The sequence below is a fragment of the Dreissena polymorpha genome, chromosome 3, assembly GCF_020536995.1.
Source record: "Dreissena polymorpha isolate Duluth1 chromosome 3, UMN_Dpol_1.0, whole genome shotgun sequence".
NCBI classification, from domain to species: Eukaryota; Metazoa; Mollusca; class Bivalvia; order Myida; family Dreissenidae; genus Dreissena; species Dreissena polymorpha.
The window spans coordinates 114,373,312-114,390,872 of NC_068357.1; the positions used below are offsets into that span (position 1 = coordinate 114,373,312).

The 17,561-nt window shown below is 34.9% G+C and overlaps 1 protein-coding gene across 6 annotated transcripts in view; it reads left to right on the forward strand.

Annotated features, from left to right (window-relative positions):
* The window catches only part of LOC127871103 (serine/threonine-protein phosphatase 2A 55 kDa regulatory subunit B alpha isoform-like), a 46,699-nt gene that overhangs the window by 18,819 nt on the left and 10,319 nt on the right, over positions 1 to 17,561 (forward strand). For 4 of the 6 annotated variants that reach the window (XM_052413783.1, XM_052413786.1, XM_052413785.1 and 1 more), the window contains exons 3-6: positions 5,325 to 5,393; positions 7,347 to 7,468; positions 12,451 to 12,616; positions 16,052 to 16,342. In XM_052413783.1, coding sequence (XP_052269743.1) covers positions 5,325 to 5,393; positions 7,347 to 7,468; positions 12,451 to 12,616; positions 16,052 to 16,342 — 648 coding nt within the window. Of the gene's footprint in view, positions 1 to 5,049; positions 5,237 to 5,324; positions 5,394 to 7,346; positions 7,469 to 12,450; positions 12,617 to 16,051; positions 16,343 to 17,561 lie in introns of those variants that run through there. The other 2 variants (XM_052413788.1, XM_052413784.1) reach the window with 2 other exon arrangements.

The window sequence follows — 17,561 nt, forward strand, 5'->3', positions numbered from 1 at the left end:
TGTTATTTTAATAAAACCTTTTCAGGAAACTTTTTCTATTTGGCATCTGTTGTGATTTTGAACTCGGCATTTTGTTGAAAACCCAAGTCCATGTATGAATGAGTATCTTCTTATGAGCACTCCAGTCCGGAAGTGAACTATTTAAATATTTCTGAATTGTTATAAAGACGCAGATTCGAGATTTTGAAAAATGAAATAATACTCAAATGAGTCATTGTTTAATTATATCTTATCTGAGTTGTAGGATGGTTAAGCTCTGTTAAAAAACATGGTCCCCTGAAGGCGGGGCAGTATGGGTATTATGAAAGATAAGCGTTATTCTGAACAATTTTATATACAAATAATTAGATCACATCGTTAGTCTCTTGTTATTTCACGGCGAATTTTACAACTTTTTGTCTGTGAAATTTTGTCTTGTTTTCTGTAAGATTTGTTTTCAAATTGCTTAATTTCAAAAGTCACCAAAACAATTATGCAACCATGTCAGAACCGTGCATATATGTGCTTTAGTTAAATAATGAATGTTTTAAAAGGGTTTTTAATCAAAATTGATACAAAGGCTTAGAAGTTTCGATCAAAACGAAAACTGAGCAGAATGATAGTAAAGAATTAAAGAAGGAAATTTAGAGTGGCTACGATGCGCCTTTTTAAAATTGGAATGTGACGAAAATAATGTCTGATCTGTAATTGTGATGACGTATGTGACGAAAATATTGTCTGATCTGTAATTGTGATGACGTATGTGACGAAAATAATGTCTGATCTGTAATTGTGATGACAAATGTAACGAAAATATTGTCTGGTCTGTTATTGTGATGACCTTTATATTGTTGGGAAGACTTAAGGGTACAATACCTCACATATTTAAAATTGTTTTTATCTTGAATATAAAATTATTTAAGCTTTTAAATGGTTAATATTACTTGAAAAAAAAATCCATTATTCGTAAAGCTAACGCCTTTGCATTTAAGATACATGTGGTGGTAGGTTTTAGTACATTTTAATCAATGCTCTCATATGCTCAACCATGCAGCGTTTGACCCTAGATGACCCTAAGGTGCATTACGACCGACGGTATATCGTCCGTTGTCACCTAATTATAACGATCAATATGCTGTACGTATTTGAGAGAAAGCTACGATGAAGGCGACCTATCTCATCCGATCTCATTTTTAGGCAACGCATCTTCTGCATCTCGATTAAGATGCCATGCTCAAACCCAGTTTCAAGGTAATGGTACAGCAAGGTTGAATCGGCAACTCGTGGCTTGCGAAGCCAATACGTTGTCACTGGACCTTATTAGATCTGCCTTGGTGGCGACATTATTTATTTTCGCAAGTCCTATGGAAAAAATAGTGTACGAATTATGCATTTTTCTACTTAAAAATTGCATAATGTTTTTTTCACGAAAGTTTAGAGTCGCGCTATACATTCGACACGATTCAGTTTTCTAATGATCGAGCAGTTATTATCTCATGGGAAATAAATCTTGACATATCGTGTATGCTTCTTGTTTGCATGAGTTATCTCCTTTGGTATATGGACTTCATTTAATACAATAATGGACTAGGCCTTGTTTATATTGAAAACATCAACCATTACATGCTTTCCGTAGTTAAATATTTTGTCCATGAGTTGCTTTGTCTATTTTTTCTCTATCTTTTGACTTATTTATGAAAAACTTGTTGATACAGAGTAACAAGTGCGGAGAAATAAACTTCAAGTATCTAGGCGCGACGGAATAAATTCTAGTTCTGCATTAAATTAATTCTGCGTTTGCCAAATTTTAAATTATATGGATGCAGGCAGCATAACATTTTGCAACGTTGCCAGCTGAGTAATGCACATCAAGTTATCATATGTACCGGCAATTACAATTATAGAAATGTTGAGTGGATATGACAGAAACACGCTCAACTCTCCAAAGCAACATATTAAGTTAGTGTCCCTTTAATTTAGTTATAGCGTTAAATTTACACTTAAAGGGGCCTTTTCACAGATTTTGGCATTTTTTAACTTATTCATTAAATGCTTTATATTGATAAATGTAAACATTGGATCGTAAAAGCTCCAGTAAAAAATCAAGAATAAAATTTAAAAAAGGAAAAGAACATTGCCCGGAGCAGGTTTCGAACCAGTGACCCCTGGAGTCCTGCCAGAGTCCTGAAGTAAAAGCGCTCTAGCCAACTGAGCTATTCCGCCGAGTACACATTCTTGACGTATTTTATACCTTATATAAGCAATCTTCGTAGTTTCACAAAATTTAACGACAAAAACAGAACTCTCCAAATTATTCAATCGTTTCGCGTTGCAACGCTTTATAATTTTTAGGTTTTAAAATCGTCAAAAGATGCATATGATGGCTATATTAGACCATGGTAAATGTTCAGTATTACTGTTTCCTCACAAATATCATAACTAAAACGAAAATGTGCGAATCTGAAACAACTTTTTTCAATTTTGTCAATTTACCAAAGCGTGAAAAGATCCCTTTAAAGACTGCGTTCTTAAATTTAACAAGTGTGTTCTTAGTGCAATATATTCACAAGTATATATTACATCAGGTAATTATTACTGTTTCCTTTATGTTCCATACCGTGATATACTTGCGAAAAAATATGTTATATAATATTTCAATTATTTAATTATATTTAATCGTTTAATTAAATATTTTTTTTTATTGACATTAGCATTGGGAACTTTTGTTCAAACGTAATACATTCCATCTCACAGGATAGTTAAGTCATTTCACGGTTAGCCTGTCAATACATTCCATTTCACAGGATAATTAAGTCATTTCACGGTTAGCCTGTCTGAAAATCTTCCATGCACGCCAGAATATACTGTAGACATGTGTCCGTTTTCTATAAATAAAACAGTCTGGTTTAAATTTTATATTAAATGTACACAATATACGCAATTAGATATACATGTGTGATTTGAACTACTTCCTAATGAAATAATAACATACCATATAGTTCTCTCGTGAAACCGAAAGTTATGTTCAATACGTAATATGCCATGTGAGGACATATAGTATAATATGATATAGAATCATTAATAGCTAAGTACAGTTTGAATACACATGCACATGCGCATTAAATTGATAAACCATTTATGTCAAATACCATAATTAGTGTAAAAAAAGTGCGTTGTAAATGTGATATATACTATGATTTGATTACAATACTATATAAACATGCATATGTAATGTACTACATTTATTTGCAATTCACAAGTCGACAAACATGTTATGCGGTAGAAACGAAAATAACGACTGACAATAACAATTAATGAACCTTTGTTTCAAATTCAGGGGTAAGCAGACTGTACCCATTGTTTCCTTTGGGACATACCGGTAACCATTGCGAACATATGTTTTTAACATGTATACCTTTAACTTATGTTATATGGCTCTTATAAGCGTTTGCATTGGATACTTTTGTTCGACTAACCAATCGCGTACGTTCTTTTTCAGAAACGTCCCGTGACGTCACGAAATCTAAACATTTTTCTTTATTTTCAATAAGTTTACGTCATTATGTTTTGGCTAATAAAAGCGATACATAGATAATAATCTTTTTGTAATAAATCAGGCGAGGATTGGAATAAAATAAGGTGATAACGGCTGTCCGAGTCGTTATTTTATTCATGCCGACACTGATATATTACAAAACGATCAGGCTGTAATTAACCTGTTTCTATGTTTATCATACCTATACGTCCCATTTTTCTTGAAGCAATACCAAATTCACTACGGCATTTTTATCGAGATTGAATATGATTTTTACGTCTGGCGTGTTCGTAATGACTAAGTGAACACTTGCACTTACTATTTTACAAATTTGTTTTGCTGTTGTTTTGGCGTGTCTTAAATATTAACATATTGACTATAAACATGATCAAATCAAATAAATTTTATTTTGAGTCGGCAAGACATATAACAAGTAACATAAGCTGCAAAGCTTTTGGACCGACTAAACAACAAATGTAAACAGTAAAACATGAGTAAAACAGCTAAAAAGAAAAGTCATATATATGTTTAAGGGTGAAACACAGTTTTGGACAATAATTACATGCAACATTGAACTAAATTTGACAATATTTGACTTTCCTGCTGGTATTGCACATGTATGGCGGAGAAAGACTGTGGCGTGCATATAGGGGCTAACTGTGTTATCAAAACAATCATGCACAAAAAAGCTGGACCAGCAGCAGAGTCAGTGTGTGACATAATATAATTTCAATAGAATACAAAAGCATATCAAAAATCATATCAAAGCATAAATAAAATAGAATAAAATAGGAGGCAATTAAAAACTGTATAGGAAGCTGCTGATCTAGCCCTGCAAGTAGGTCTAAAAACTTCAATAAGACTGCAACGTAAGAAACTGATTTAAAAAAGAAACACAAAAGTGCAACAGATAAAAAAAAGTGCTAAAGACGAATATCACCTCGAATCAGATTCGAGATGAACTGATCAGCAGCTTTCTCAAAACAAAAACAGAATAAAAGCATGAAACAAACTATAAGCAAGCAACAAAATAGAAGCAAGAAACAACTAGATGCAAACTAAAAGCAAACTAGAAGCAAGCAGAGGCAATCAAAATAAAATACTTAATGATGACTTAATTGTTTATTCAGTATGACTTACCTCAAACTATCGACTGAATTGCAACTTCCTGTTTAACTAATATAAAAAGTATAACAGACAGCGCTCTATCAGATATAAATGTAGCAGTATGATAAATAAGATCTTGCCCTCGTTGATAGTCCTTTCATAAAATTACTTATTAAACTCGCCCAAGAAATTTGTAAGTCAACTCCATAAACGTCTAACAAACTGTCAGAACTCGTTCAATAAAATATGGTGTGAAATCACAAACTATGTTCGGTCTTATTTAAACTCCAAATAAAATTATATATTTGTTAAAGTATTTCTGAAAGTTAGTTTGGTGATATGTGGGTAATGTGTGTTAATTTGTGGTGTCTTCGTTTGTTTTTGTACCCCGCGTACATATGAAAAATGCCGCCAAGCGGGGTACCATTTGACAGTCGTACGTCACTGACAATCTCAAATTCTAAGTGCGCCATTTTGAATACATCTTATCGATAGAGTGGGAAAATCTCCTGTCATCTGCAATAATGATCAATTATTGAATCGTCGTTGTTTATTTGTGTGAAAATTAAAGTATTCACATTGCATTCCCGAAAGTATTTTGTTAAACAATGGCTGGTAAGTTCCATTTTGCGTTCTCTGCCAATAGCTAATTTTTGCCGGTTTCAGTTTGCCCCGGAAATATTTTACTTTTTTGTTTCTTCAGGCAATGGGGGTGAAATACAATGGTGCTTCTCTCAAGTGAAGGGGACAATTGAAGAGGATATCACAGAAGGTATAATTAACGTTATGTCATAAAATGTTGCGGTGCATTTTAATTATGTTGACAAAGAGGAAATAGATTTAGGTCATTAAAATCTACTTTCTCACCCAGTTTCCGATTATTCGTGTCACCACTTTTATATCATATTGTTTAAAAGAAATACCTTCAAATTTGATGAGTTGCTTTGTTCCCAACCAGAAAAATAGAAGATGACAAAGATTGTCTACAATGGAAATTTTGAAAACTTAATTCATGTATAATTTTTGTTGTAATTCTCAATTAGGAGTATGACTGCATTACATTTTGTTATTGAATACAGCCCAATTAGAGCCTACAGCGCTGTCAGTTGCCAAATTTATCTTCATTATTTATAATATTATCATTAAGCATACTTGTACTCCAGTGACCTAATTCCAGTTGAGACCTTATTCCGGTGAAATTTGTTTCTATAACGAACGAAAATTTTTTGGTAACATCACACTTATGTGCTTCGTGTATTTTGTTTTACTTACAATTCTACCAGAAAATAAATACACATACCACAAAATAAGGGACAAACATGATTTACTGCCAATTTTATTCTTATTCCAATGCCACCCTACAAAATTTCACCATAAATTGCAAATGTGAAGCAGCTAACGCCACTAGATACCTTGAATACTCTCCCTTTGATGGGTCGTAACTAGTGCTGCAACAATACGCCAAAAACCGTATTGCAATATATTGTCAGTTCAAAAACCCGTATTGCAATATATTGCTAACTTGTACCAGAATTATAATTCACCAGCTAATCACCAAAACCAACTTAATTACATGAACATAACTTTTGTTTTGTATGTTTAGGTTCTAGTTTTATCCTATTGGAAATTCTAGCCTTTTTACAAAATGCTTTATAAACACAATTAACTTGTTGTTTGGCTTTACAAAGCATTTTGTTATGCAAAATTAGTATTGTCATTTTGTCCATTGTATATTCCCATTAAACATGCTGTGCAATTGTGTACTGTATAGTGTATACAATAAATCTCTGGGACATTAACATAAATTGATTATAAATATGCTGCAAGTACAATATTACCAAGTCATTATTTTATTCAAACTGGTAAAGCATATTTATTGCTCAGTTTACAGTTCAACTATCCTTGCTGACTCCCATGTAACAACGCTTCTCCGTAAACTAGACTTTTTAGAATGCTAATTTTACGTAACAATTTAGTTTACTAAACGCCAATTTGTTTTGCTTATATTGATATCATTATTTCGGATGACTTTTCTGGACGAAATGTGAATGAATTTTTAAAGAATTTTCATACCGGTTTGATGAAAATCGTATCGCAATACAATATGCAGATTGCGTATTGCGATATATACTGATATACCGGTATATTGTTGCAGCACTAGTCGTCACTGAAATTTGCATGGCTAGGAAGTGTGCAAATAAACAAAATTGGCATGAATTTCACAGTTTTAAATTATTCTTTGATTTTTTATCATTCAATCATTGTTAGCATTTGTTCAGTCATCAATCAGTGTTTCTGTCATTTGTTTTCTAATGTCACTGGAATAAGATTAACCAAGGATATCCTAATGATTTACAGAGCAATTTTTATAGAGAGTTGAAAGACTATTGTCCTTCTAAAACTGGTCTAGCTCTTGCAGGTTTTTTTCAAACCATTAAAAAATCAAGGATAAGTTTAACTGGACCACTGATAAAACTATGAAACTTTTGGTAAGTATGAGATGTTATGTTTTTGTCAATTTATACCTTAATTTCTAATTCTTTTCCAGAATTATGAATTGAAGGCATACATGTACCTGTTAATTTAGCAGCTCAGTCTTATCATTGAAGTACAACATTTGTATTTCCTTTCCCTCAGCTTATATCATATTGTGTGTGGTGGACACTTTTATTTTCCATCAGCTGATATCATATGTGTAGACAACATTTTTTCGTCTTTACTTCAGCTGATATCATCTCGTGTGTGGAGTTCAACCACAATGGCGAGCTTCTAGCAACTGGGGACAAAGGTGGCCGTGTCGTTATATTCCAGCGTGATGGCAAGGTAGAGGATCAGCCCCATTCGCCTGTTAGAAAGTTTTGATTTTCCTAGTTCTTAACTGACAAGCTTTGCTAAAAACTTAGGATTATTAATCGATGGAGGAAAAAGGGGGAATGAATCTTTTATAAATTATAATTACTTTTTGCCTTCATAATCTTTGTTACTCCCACTCTTCACAATTGCCCATTTTGTCCCCTACTGTTTGAAAGGTGTTAATAATGACGTCATGGTCATGAGCACGTGTGCTTTATGCATGTACAAATGTTTTTTTGCTTTTTATCCCCACGTTTTTCGGAGAAAAAGTGGGGATATTGTATTGATGTGCGTCTTTCCGTCCGTCCGTGCTGGCCACCTGCTCCTCCTACACTATTAGCACTAGAACCTTGAAACTTACATTCATGGTAGCTATGAGCATATGTGTTACGGTGACAGTAACGGAATTTTGATCTGACCCCTGGGTCAAAAGTTATGGGGGTTGAGGCGGGGCCGGGTCAGAGATTTTCACACATTTTTTCATGTTATTTTACATTAACTTCTTTATTTCTGAACCGATTTACTTCAAATTGATACTGAGCCTCTCTTATGACACTAAGGTCAATCTCAACTATGCATGGCCCCATTACCAACTAGGAGGGAAAAGGGCATGGCGCATTACTTTAAAAAAGGGCATTTTAACGCGCACTTTAGGTAAAAAGGTCAAAAACGTTACGTGACTAAGTGGTTAAGGGAGAAACATATACACATATCAGCGATTTTTTTCCTTCTTTATAAAGTACCGGTAAACGGCACTTTCCCAATTACGAAAAAACTGCAAATTTCCCAATTGCTGGCCAAAAAATTCCCAATTTAAGGTAAAAAAAAATAAATAAATAAATATTTTTTTGGGAAAATGCACCATTTTGTTAGTTTCCCTGTGCAGCTCTATGGTTTGAACCTAGGTAAATATAATATTGACAGCTTGAAAACACTGAGAATCAATTTTAAAGTATTTGGGAGCATAAAATCAAATACACCAATTTCCCAATTTGAAGGTTTCACGATTTGATTTTTCCGAATTTTCAGGTTTTCACGGCTCAATTTTTCCCAATTGGACCGGTACGGGTACTTTTCCCAATTGGACAAAAAAATTGCTGCATAAACATATAAACAAGCACATTTAATGGTTATTGGTGTATTTAACTTTCTTTTATTAATATTAATACATTTACCTTGCTATGTCTCTAATAAAGTAGCATGCTGTTGCAGTAAACTGTACAGAATGACAAACATAATAAAGCAATATATTCATATAAATCTGATTATACACAGATCCACTAACATATAAATGAAACCATGTTCAGGGATGGAAATTTTTGGTTGCCCGTGAGCCCGGGACCAGTAAATTTTTGCCTGGGCAACTCAAATTCAAAAGTTAGTAGTCCGGCTGGGCAACTTGCTTTTTAAGCTTGAAACAATTCAGTGCAATAAAACATTTAATGAAAATGGCGACTGTGATATAATAATTAGTTAATAAAATGCATTTATCAAAGCTGATGAAATCATTTAACTCAGACTTATATTAGGACATAAAAAGTTTGTCAATTAAGCAATGTTGTTGTTTAGTTCTTTTATTTTATTTAAAGAAAGTCTTATATACACATGACACTACATGTACATCATACTGGGCTCGTTAGTCTTTAGCTGGGCAACCAAAATAGTAAAAATACTGAAGATTGTGCCCGTGTGGGCAACCAATTGTAAAACGTTAGTTTCCATCCCTGATGTTTGTCTTATCCCATTTTCTAACAATAATCTTGTCAGACGTTTTTCCAGTAAAATGAGTAAATTGAACGCTAACAATTTGCAAACACTTGTTTCGGTGACAAACATCAAATGTACAGATTACTGATAAATATGTTGTTTTTGTGTTTAACGATTAATGCATCGTTCTTTAGCAGGTGCATTTATCCCTCTAAATGTGTGATCTCCATCGTAAAATTGCCATTTTTGCAGAGTCACAATTTATTAGCTGTATCGTCCGCCATCTTGTTAAAATGAAAACTGACAGGTGCGCATAGCAACGTAAACTCGTATAATATGTCCACCTATTAATAAGATAAGAAAACGTTACAGTAATTCTGTCAATAATTAATTAAATATAAGATAAATGTTTTGATGATATTGTAATTATGCATGAAAAGCACATTTTCCACGAGGAAAATCTTGGTTCCAATATAAGTCTCCGAAATAACATGCCACTGAAATTATCGAATATTGACATGGGGTTATTCAACCATGACTAATTCATATCCGAGCGAATCTTCGCGGCCTTGGGGCCATACTCTGATACTTGTTGGCAAGGTAGTTAGGACAAAGGGCTATTATGCCAGGGGTTTTTTTTACTAAGAAAGTGACGCCGATATTCGGCGTCTTCCCCTACCAGAATTTTTCCCCTCTAAATACAATTTCCCCACCAGAAATATCATTTTCACCAAAATATAATATTTTCTCTCAAAGAAATGTTTATTTTTCCTTTGGGCATTCGACAATTATCCAATTTGCACCATGTACAACGATCTCGCTCTCTCCAGACGAACACAAAAAATCTGGGAATCCCAGTTATTCTAAATATAGCTCTTAAATAACGTTATGTAAACTGGGCAACTAATCGTAATAATCATGTGACTATTTAACTGGATACCGGTCTTGCGCGAGAAGGGTGTTTCGTCAATAAATTACCAGAAACCATTCGAATTTTCATCCGGGCTATGTGCAAGCCAAGATATAAACGTGAAAACAGAAAAAAATGTCTCACAATTGGCGTTCATACACAAACAAAATAAAACATTCGGACTCGGAAGATACTGAACGCATCGAGGCATTTTTTAAGAAAGAATCATCGAAAACCGTTATAACCCATCAGGATTCTGAGGTAATCAACATCGAACATTGTGAAAGTGAAAGTAGACAATCGGCAGCTGCCGCTCCTTTCCCTTCCAATACTGTAGCAGATCAAGATCGTCAACCCATTCATCATGAAATTGAAATCACAAAATTGACATTGTCCCCCGGCCCCGGTACAGAAATATAGTTGAAAACATTTCCCATAATTAGATCTACACCTGCAACTTAATTAAGGCCTCTTTTGATGAGTTATAGACATTGAAATGAACAGTTTTTATTTTTTCCCCTAATATGTCTCTTTCGCACTCTTTTTTCCCCTTTCACCCAGCGTCCAGCGTCTTCCCCTTTCTCTAAAAAAAACCCCTGTATGCCTATTAATATGTTATCAATAAGGGCATGAAAAACAGCGGGTGCTTATGTCATGAAAGGGCAAGGCGGCTGCCTTTGAAAAGGGCAGCTTGGCGATAATTGACTTTGAAAGGTGCAGTGTGGCGAAACAAAACAAGGGCATGGCGATTCGCCAGACTAAAACGGCCTGGGAAAAACACTGCCAACCCTGGGGCGCTCCGGCTACATAGGCCACGTCCACCTAAAATTGCCTTTTACTATAATTTTTTCATTTTAACACCGATTCACTTCAAATTGATACTGAACCTCTCTTATGACAATACAGTTAATCTCACCTATGCATGGCCCCATAACCAACCCTGGGGCGCCCCGCCCACATAGGCCACGCCCACCCAAAATTGCCTTTTACTATAATTTCTTCATTTCTACACTGATTCACTTCAAATTGATACTGAACCTCTCTTATGACAATACAGTTAATCTCAACTATGCATGGCCCCATTACCAACCATGGGGCGCCCCGCCCACATAGGCCACGCCCACCCAAAATTGCCTTTTACTATAATTTCTTCGTTTCTACACCGATTTACTTTAAATTGATACTGCAGAACATCTCTGATGACAATAAGGTCAATCTCAACTATGTATGGCCCCTTTACCAACCCTGGGGCGCCCCGCCTATAATAGGCCACACCCACCCAAAATTGTCTTTTACTATAATTTCTTCATTTCTACACCGATTCACTTCTAATTGATATTGAACTTCTCTTATGACAATACGGTCAATCTCAACTATGCATGGATCCATTACCAACCATGAGGCGCCCCTGGGTCAAACATGCGGCGTGGGGATACCCGTCGGCCTCTGCCACACCATTTCTAGTTGTGTTTCATTTTGTGTTTAAAATATATTACATCTTGGTATCAAATTGTTTGTTTTGTTGAATCTGATTATATTTTACTAAACATGATTACTTTATAGTCTATTCTGAGTAATATGACAGGGCCCTCAATCTATCAAATCTGCCGCCGAATTTCGGCGGCAGTCCCCCACCTGAAAAGTATACTTTTTTCCCCTTTTTGGGGGAAAAATTCCCCCTAAAAAAAAAAAAAAAAATTTATTTTTTAATTTTTTTTTAATAGAAAGATGTGTCTCATGACTATTATATCTCAATTCTATTTCAATTTAATCTTTCAAACATACTTTATTATGAAAAATGCAATGAATATAGTGCAACCATGTACAAATGTAATAATGAAATAATGAGAGAGTAAGTAAAAAAAATCCCTCAAAAAGGGAAACGCCGCGAAAAGTCCCCCTCCTAACGGCTGCGGACCCCTTCCCCCAAAGTAGTGTGAGGGCCCTGTATGACCATCCTCCACACATGACTGATATAAGAACTTTCTGTAGACCATGATTATAACAAAATATATCAAGCACAGTTATATCAGACAGATATCAATGCAGTTGTTTGATAAATTTGCGTAAAGTGTTGTCCCAGATTAGCCTAGATAGTCCACACGGGCTTATTACTGACAACACTCCCATTTAATGGAATTTTTCTACAAGAGGAACTCTTTTATTAGGAAAAATCCAGTTTATGTGGAAAATGTCCCTGATTATCCCTTGCTGACTGCACAGGCTTATCAGGGACGACTCATTACACATAATGCCCTTATGCAGAGTGAGGCCCCACTGTTGTTGTTGTGTGCAGCCCCACTGTTGTTGTTCACTACAGTTTACTTGTGTGCAGCCCCACTGTTGTTGTTCACTTCAGGGCAACAAGTCATTCCACACTCACGGGGAGTACAACGTGTACAGCACCTTCCAATCTCACGAGCCAGAGTTTGACTACCTCAAGAGCTTGGAGATTGAGGAAAAGATAAACAAGATACGCTGGCTCCAGCGCAGTAATCCAGCCAACTTCCTACTCTCCACCAACGGTAGGATTTATAGTATATGTAATTAGAGTTAACGCTGTAAACATATATGTTATAAATACATTAAAATGTGTTTATAATTGGATCCAAATATTTGGGTCCAACCAAATCCATTTGGGACGCAACAATTTTCTTGGCATCAAGTCCAGGGCTCCAGATAAGGTTTTGTGAAATTCTTAAATTACTACCAGATTTTCAAAAAGAATTCTTAACTCTGAAATTGTATTCTTAACGTTTTGGAAAATAATTCTTATTTTTTCTAAATGACCTAAAAATAAATAATAATGGTTATTTTCATGCAAAAAAAAATCAAAATAAGCATACTAGCAACTTTATTTATACGAGTTCAACAGTGTCTTTTCAGTATTATACAATTTTATTTTTCCAATACCTTCATATGCCCAAACTGTGTTTAGATTGCATGCCTTAGATGAATTTTTAAATATTTCATATTTAAAACGGCTCTCCCCTTCAATCTTTTCAACGATTAGCCAGGGGACTTGTCCCTTCCACTCGTTCAATGTTTTTTTGTGTGTTTAAGTTTGGACCTGTCGTGTCGCGTTTTTGTTTAGCTTTTCCGACTGTGTCGGTAACTGAACATACAACATCGTATAAGATCTTTTCTATAATGTCTTTCTAAACATTTAACTTCGGCTCACTTTGCGTACAATATGTTAAACGCGTGTTTTTGGACGCTTTGCAGTTTTTTAGGACGCTCTCTGGGCGCCGCCATTGTTTTTTTGACAGATATATACTGTATATGCCGCTTTTATTGGAAAAATGCGCTTTGTTAAACAAACCCGATAACCATTCTATATAAGCACCGCAAAGATCTTTAATACACGAAAAGAACTCAATAAAAATCGATACGAACCGATGTAAAAATAATATTCGTAACTTGATTTTGTAATTCTTAATGGTACGACAAGATTTTAAAATGAATACGTAACGGACTTGAAAATAATTCGTAATTACGAAAATACGACCCTTATCTGGAGCTCTGAAGTCCAAGGGAGGCAGTTACATTTTACAGTAATGTAAACACTGATTGAAGATTGGGAAGTTTTGTATGATGTCAAATTATCAAAAATTATTCACATTTTTTCAACATTTGTACATCATTATTTGTACATCATTATTTGGTTGAAAAGTTTGTGGCATTGTGCATTTCTAGTCTTTCATGGTTTTTAGACAATTTATATACAAGTTAATTTTTGCTATATGCAAGAGACAAAAGGAAAACTTTAACCTGAAATGTATTTTACATTTACATTTCGGGACTGAAAAGCCTCCACAATACTTAGGCCATGCTTAAAAATTCTTTTGTTTGGCATAACCCGACCGACCCACTAAAATCGGCCAGACTGAAATTTTTTTGGTCACTTTCCAAAAAAAGTATTTAATTATCACTCTTTAATTCAGATCGGTAAATATTCGGAAGAAAGATGAAAAGTGGTCAGCTCAGAAATATTTATTATCGGGTATTGTCACGTTTTTGTTTCATTTGTTTATCTCTAGCGACCGGCCGCTATTTTGAAGGCAGACTGCGATATTAAATGTGTATTCAATTTATACAACCTCTGTGCATAAATGACCCAATAATATCCGATTGCTCCACCCTTTCTCATGTTTCATTCGACAACTTCATGTCATGTGAAAGCGAGCTCAATGTTGATTGGCCAGCTACCATGTGCACTTCAATAAAAATGAGGTCAGGTCAAGCGATGTCTAATCAGGTACAGACCGGGTTTTGTTAATTGTTCGAATTGCGAACACTTTCATGGAAACAGAGAGAGAAATATAGAAAACCAGTCCGGATTAAAATGGCGAATGTTTTCAACGAAATTTTACTGAGCCAAATTCTGAATATTTTTGCAAATGGCGCAGATGGCTCAAATGGCAAACGACAGCACGAGCATTGCGAACGTGTTATTATTGGAATACATGCTCACTATTACAGGGCTCGCGCTGTCTTTCGCCATTTGCAAAAATATATCGAATTTGGCTCAAGAAAAATATAATTTGCGAATATGCTAAAATCTCGTTAAAGGGACTGTCAACCACAACAACGAAGAAAAGAAAAGTTGTAAAATACAGTATGTTTTTTACAAATATTAGTTTATATTGATTTAAAAATCACGACTGGTATATTACATTACTTGAAAAAGTTGTTAAGTTTTCATATTGTCAGTATATTTGGTAATAAATTTTACTGGGTATGTCTACCAGGTAACTACCAGTTAACAATAAATAAAGCCAGTAGATTGATCATCATCGTCACGTGGTAAACCCAGGAATGCATATTGTACATGCGTAGTGCATTGTATATATTTTATATATAAAATGATCAATCTACTTGCGTTGTTTATAGTGTGTATATTGTTATGTCACCTATTTTCGCGATGTACTTTCGATTTCACATCGCGAAATTGTATTACCAAATATACTGAAAATATGAACATTTTTCAAGTAATGTTATATACCAGTGGTGATATTTTAGTCAATATAAACTAATAAGTGTACACAAATACGGTATTTTACAACTTTTCTTTTCTTCGTCGTCGTGGTTGCCAGTCCCTTTTAATTTCATTGAAAACATCCGCCATTTTAATCCGGATTGTTTTTTTTTTAAACTTTTTTTTGTCTTTGTTTCCATGAACGTTTTAAGCGCATATGGTAGCTGGCCAATCAACATTGAGTTCGCTATGGGGTAATATTGGGTAATTCATGCGCAGATAATGGAATACACAGTTGAAATTGTCGTCTGCCTGCAATATAATGGCTGATGGCAAAAGTCGTATAAAAAATAAGCAAATGAAAATAAGCGTAACACTCAATAAATTATTTTTAAGCTGATCACTTTACAACTTTCTACCGTCTATCAATCTGAATTAAAGGATGATAATTAAATAATCAGTTACATGTCGAAGATGTTACACCTTTCTGTTCTTGATTGAAATTAAAATGTTATAATTACTTTGTTGTTTTTTACTCACAAACTATGCTATTGTAAAGTAATATGTCAACCAAATAGTATATTAATTACGTATTTGCTAGGTTACTTGTTTTCATTTTCTCTAGTCAAATGATATGCACATTTTCATGTGCAAAATGCGTACAATTTTTCGGACTCTTGTTTTCAGATAAAGTATTTTTTGTGGATTATATTATATTTTTCGATGTTCTTTATAAAAAAAATAGACTTACGAATACACGTGCAGTGATACGGACGGTGCAGAAAAATATTTACCAATTTCCTTTCATGAGGCAGAAAACTTGGAGCTTTATTTGATAATTACCTTCAGTTTGGTATATTTCTGTGTATGTATAAAAATACACACACACAAAATCCCTACCTACCTACCCACCCAAATTTACCTGGGTTGTGTTATGCCAAACAAACAATTTTTAAGGATGGCCTTATTAATGTTGTTCCAGATAAAACCATCAAACTGTGGAAGGTGACAGAACGCGACAAGAGAGCAGAGGGCTACAACCTAAAGGATGATTCTGGAATCCTGCGAGACCCTACCTCAATCACGTCTCTGAGAATCCCTCTGCTGAAACCCATGGAACTGCTAGTGGAGGCCAGTCCGAGGCGGATATTCGCCAATGCTCACACTTATCACATCAACTCCATTTCCGTGAACAGCGATCAGGAGACATATCTGTCTGCAGATGACCTCCGTATAAATCTGTGGCATTTGGAAGTCACAAATCAAAGTTTCAGTATCCTTTTCAGTTGTTAATTGTTTTCTTCCATTTTAGGTAAACATGTAGGTGTACATGCTAGTAGGGGAGACAACTGCAAGTAGGGAGAGAACTACAAGTATGGTTCTTTTCATGTACGTTCCAAAGTTCATGAGTTTCTCCTTCTCTGTGCTTAAAAAAGGAGCCAAGGTGTCCTCTTAACATGCTTTTTGTGATCACAGATCAAATGATCAGGGGGTATTGTTTTTGGACTGTCTGTCTGTCATTGTATTCGTGTCACTGTGTGTCTGTCCCAAAACTTTAACCTTGCTCATAAAATGGAAACTCTTGGGTCTATGTTCTTTAAACTTCACATGTTCATGCATCTCATTGAGATCTTCAATCAAACATGGTTTGAGGTCACTAGGTCAAAGGTCAAGGTCATTGTGACTGTTACATACAAAATATAACCTTGTTACTAAAAAAGCTGCTGTGCAGCTTCAAAGCGCAGTAGGGGCATAGTGTTTCACAAACACAGCTCTTGTTTATGTTTGATACCCTTCTGTCAATGTCCCACTTAAAAAAATAAAAAACCACAAACTTGTGTTTCCATGCGCGATTTTCTTGAACATCTTTGCTATGAGGAAAACAGCTATGCCTTTCAGAGTGATTTTTATCCTAAAAGGGATTTTTGCTCAGAGGAAATGTTAGAATTACAAATGTCTTTCAGAATGGTATTAAATATGCTATCATTATGTTAAGCTCCAAAAAAAAAATCCTGACGATACAAATGCTGTTCGTGTTTGCTATGAAGAAAACTGCTACGCCTTTGAGGATTTAAACATCTTTGAAACATATTTGGTTCTGAGCAAACAGTGGCCAATATATTCAGGTTACCCATATTCTCAGGTCAACGATTTTTTTAGCTCCATTTGGAAACAGAACTGGAACAGTTTGGAAAGATAAGTGTGATAAACCTTGTAATTGCAAAAATCTGCAGCATTTTTTCCTCACCACGGCACTTTGGGAATGGTACCGGTACTGGTCAAATTGGGAAAAATATTGAAGATAGCAACTTGATATTTGGTATGTATGTGTATTTAATGGAGCTGCACATTTTGAGTGGTAAAAGGTCAAGGTCATCTTCAAGGTCATAGGTCAAATATATGGCTTCAAAGCGGCGCAGAAGGGGGCAATGTGTTTCACGAACACAGGTCTTGTTTTCACCATTATGGAAATATGGCCAGATCCATTTGGA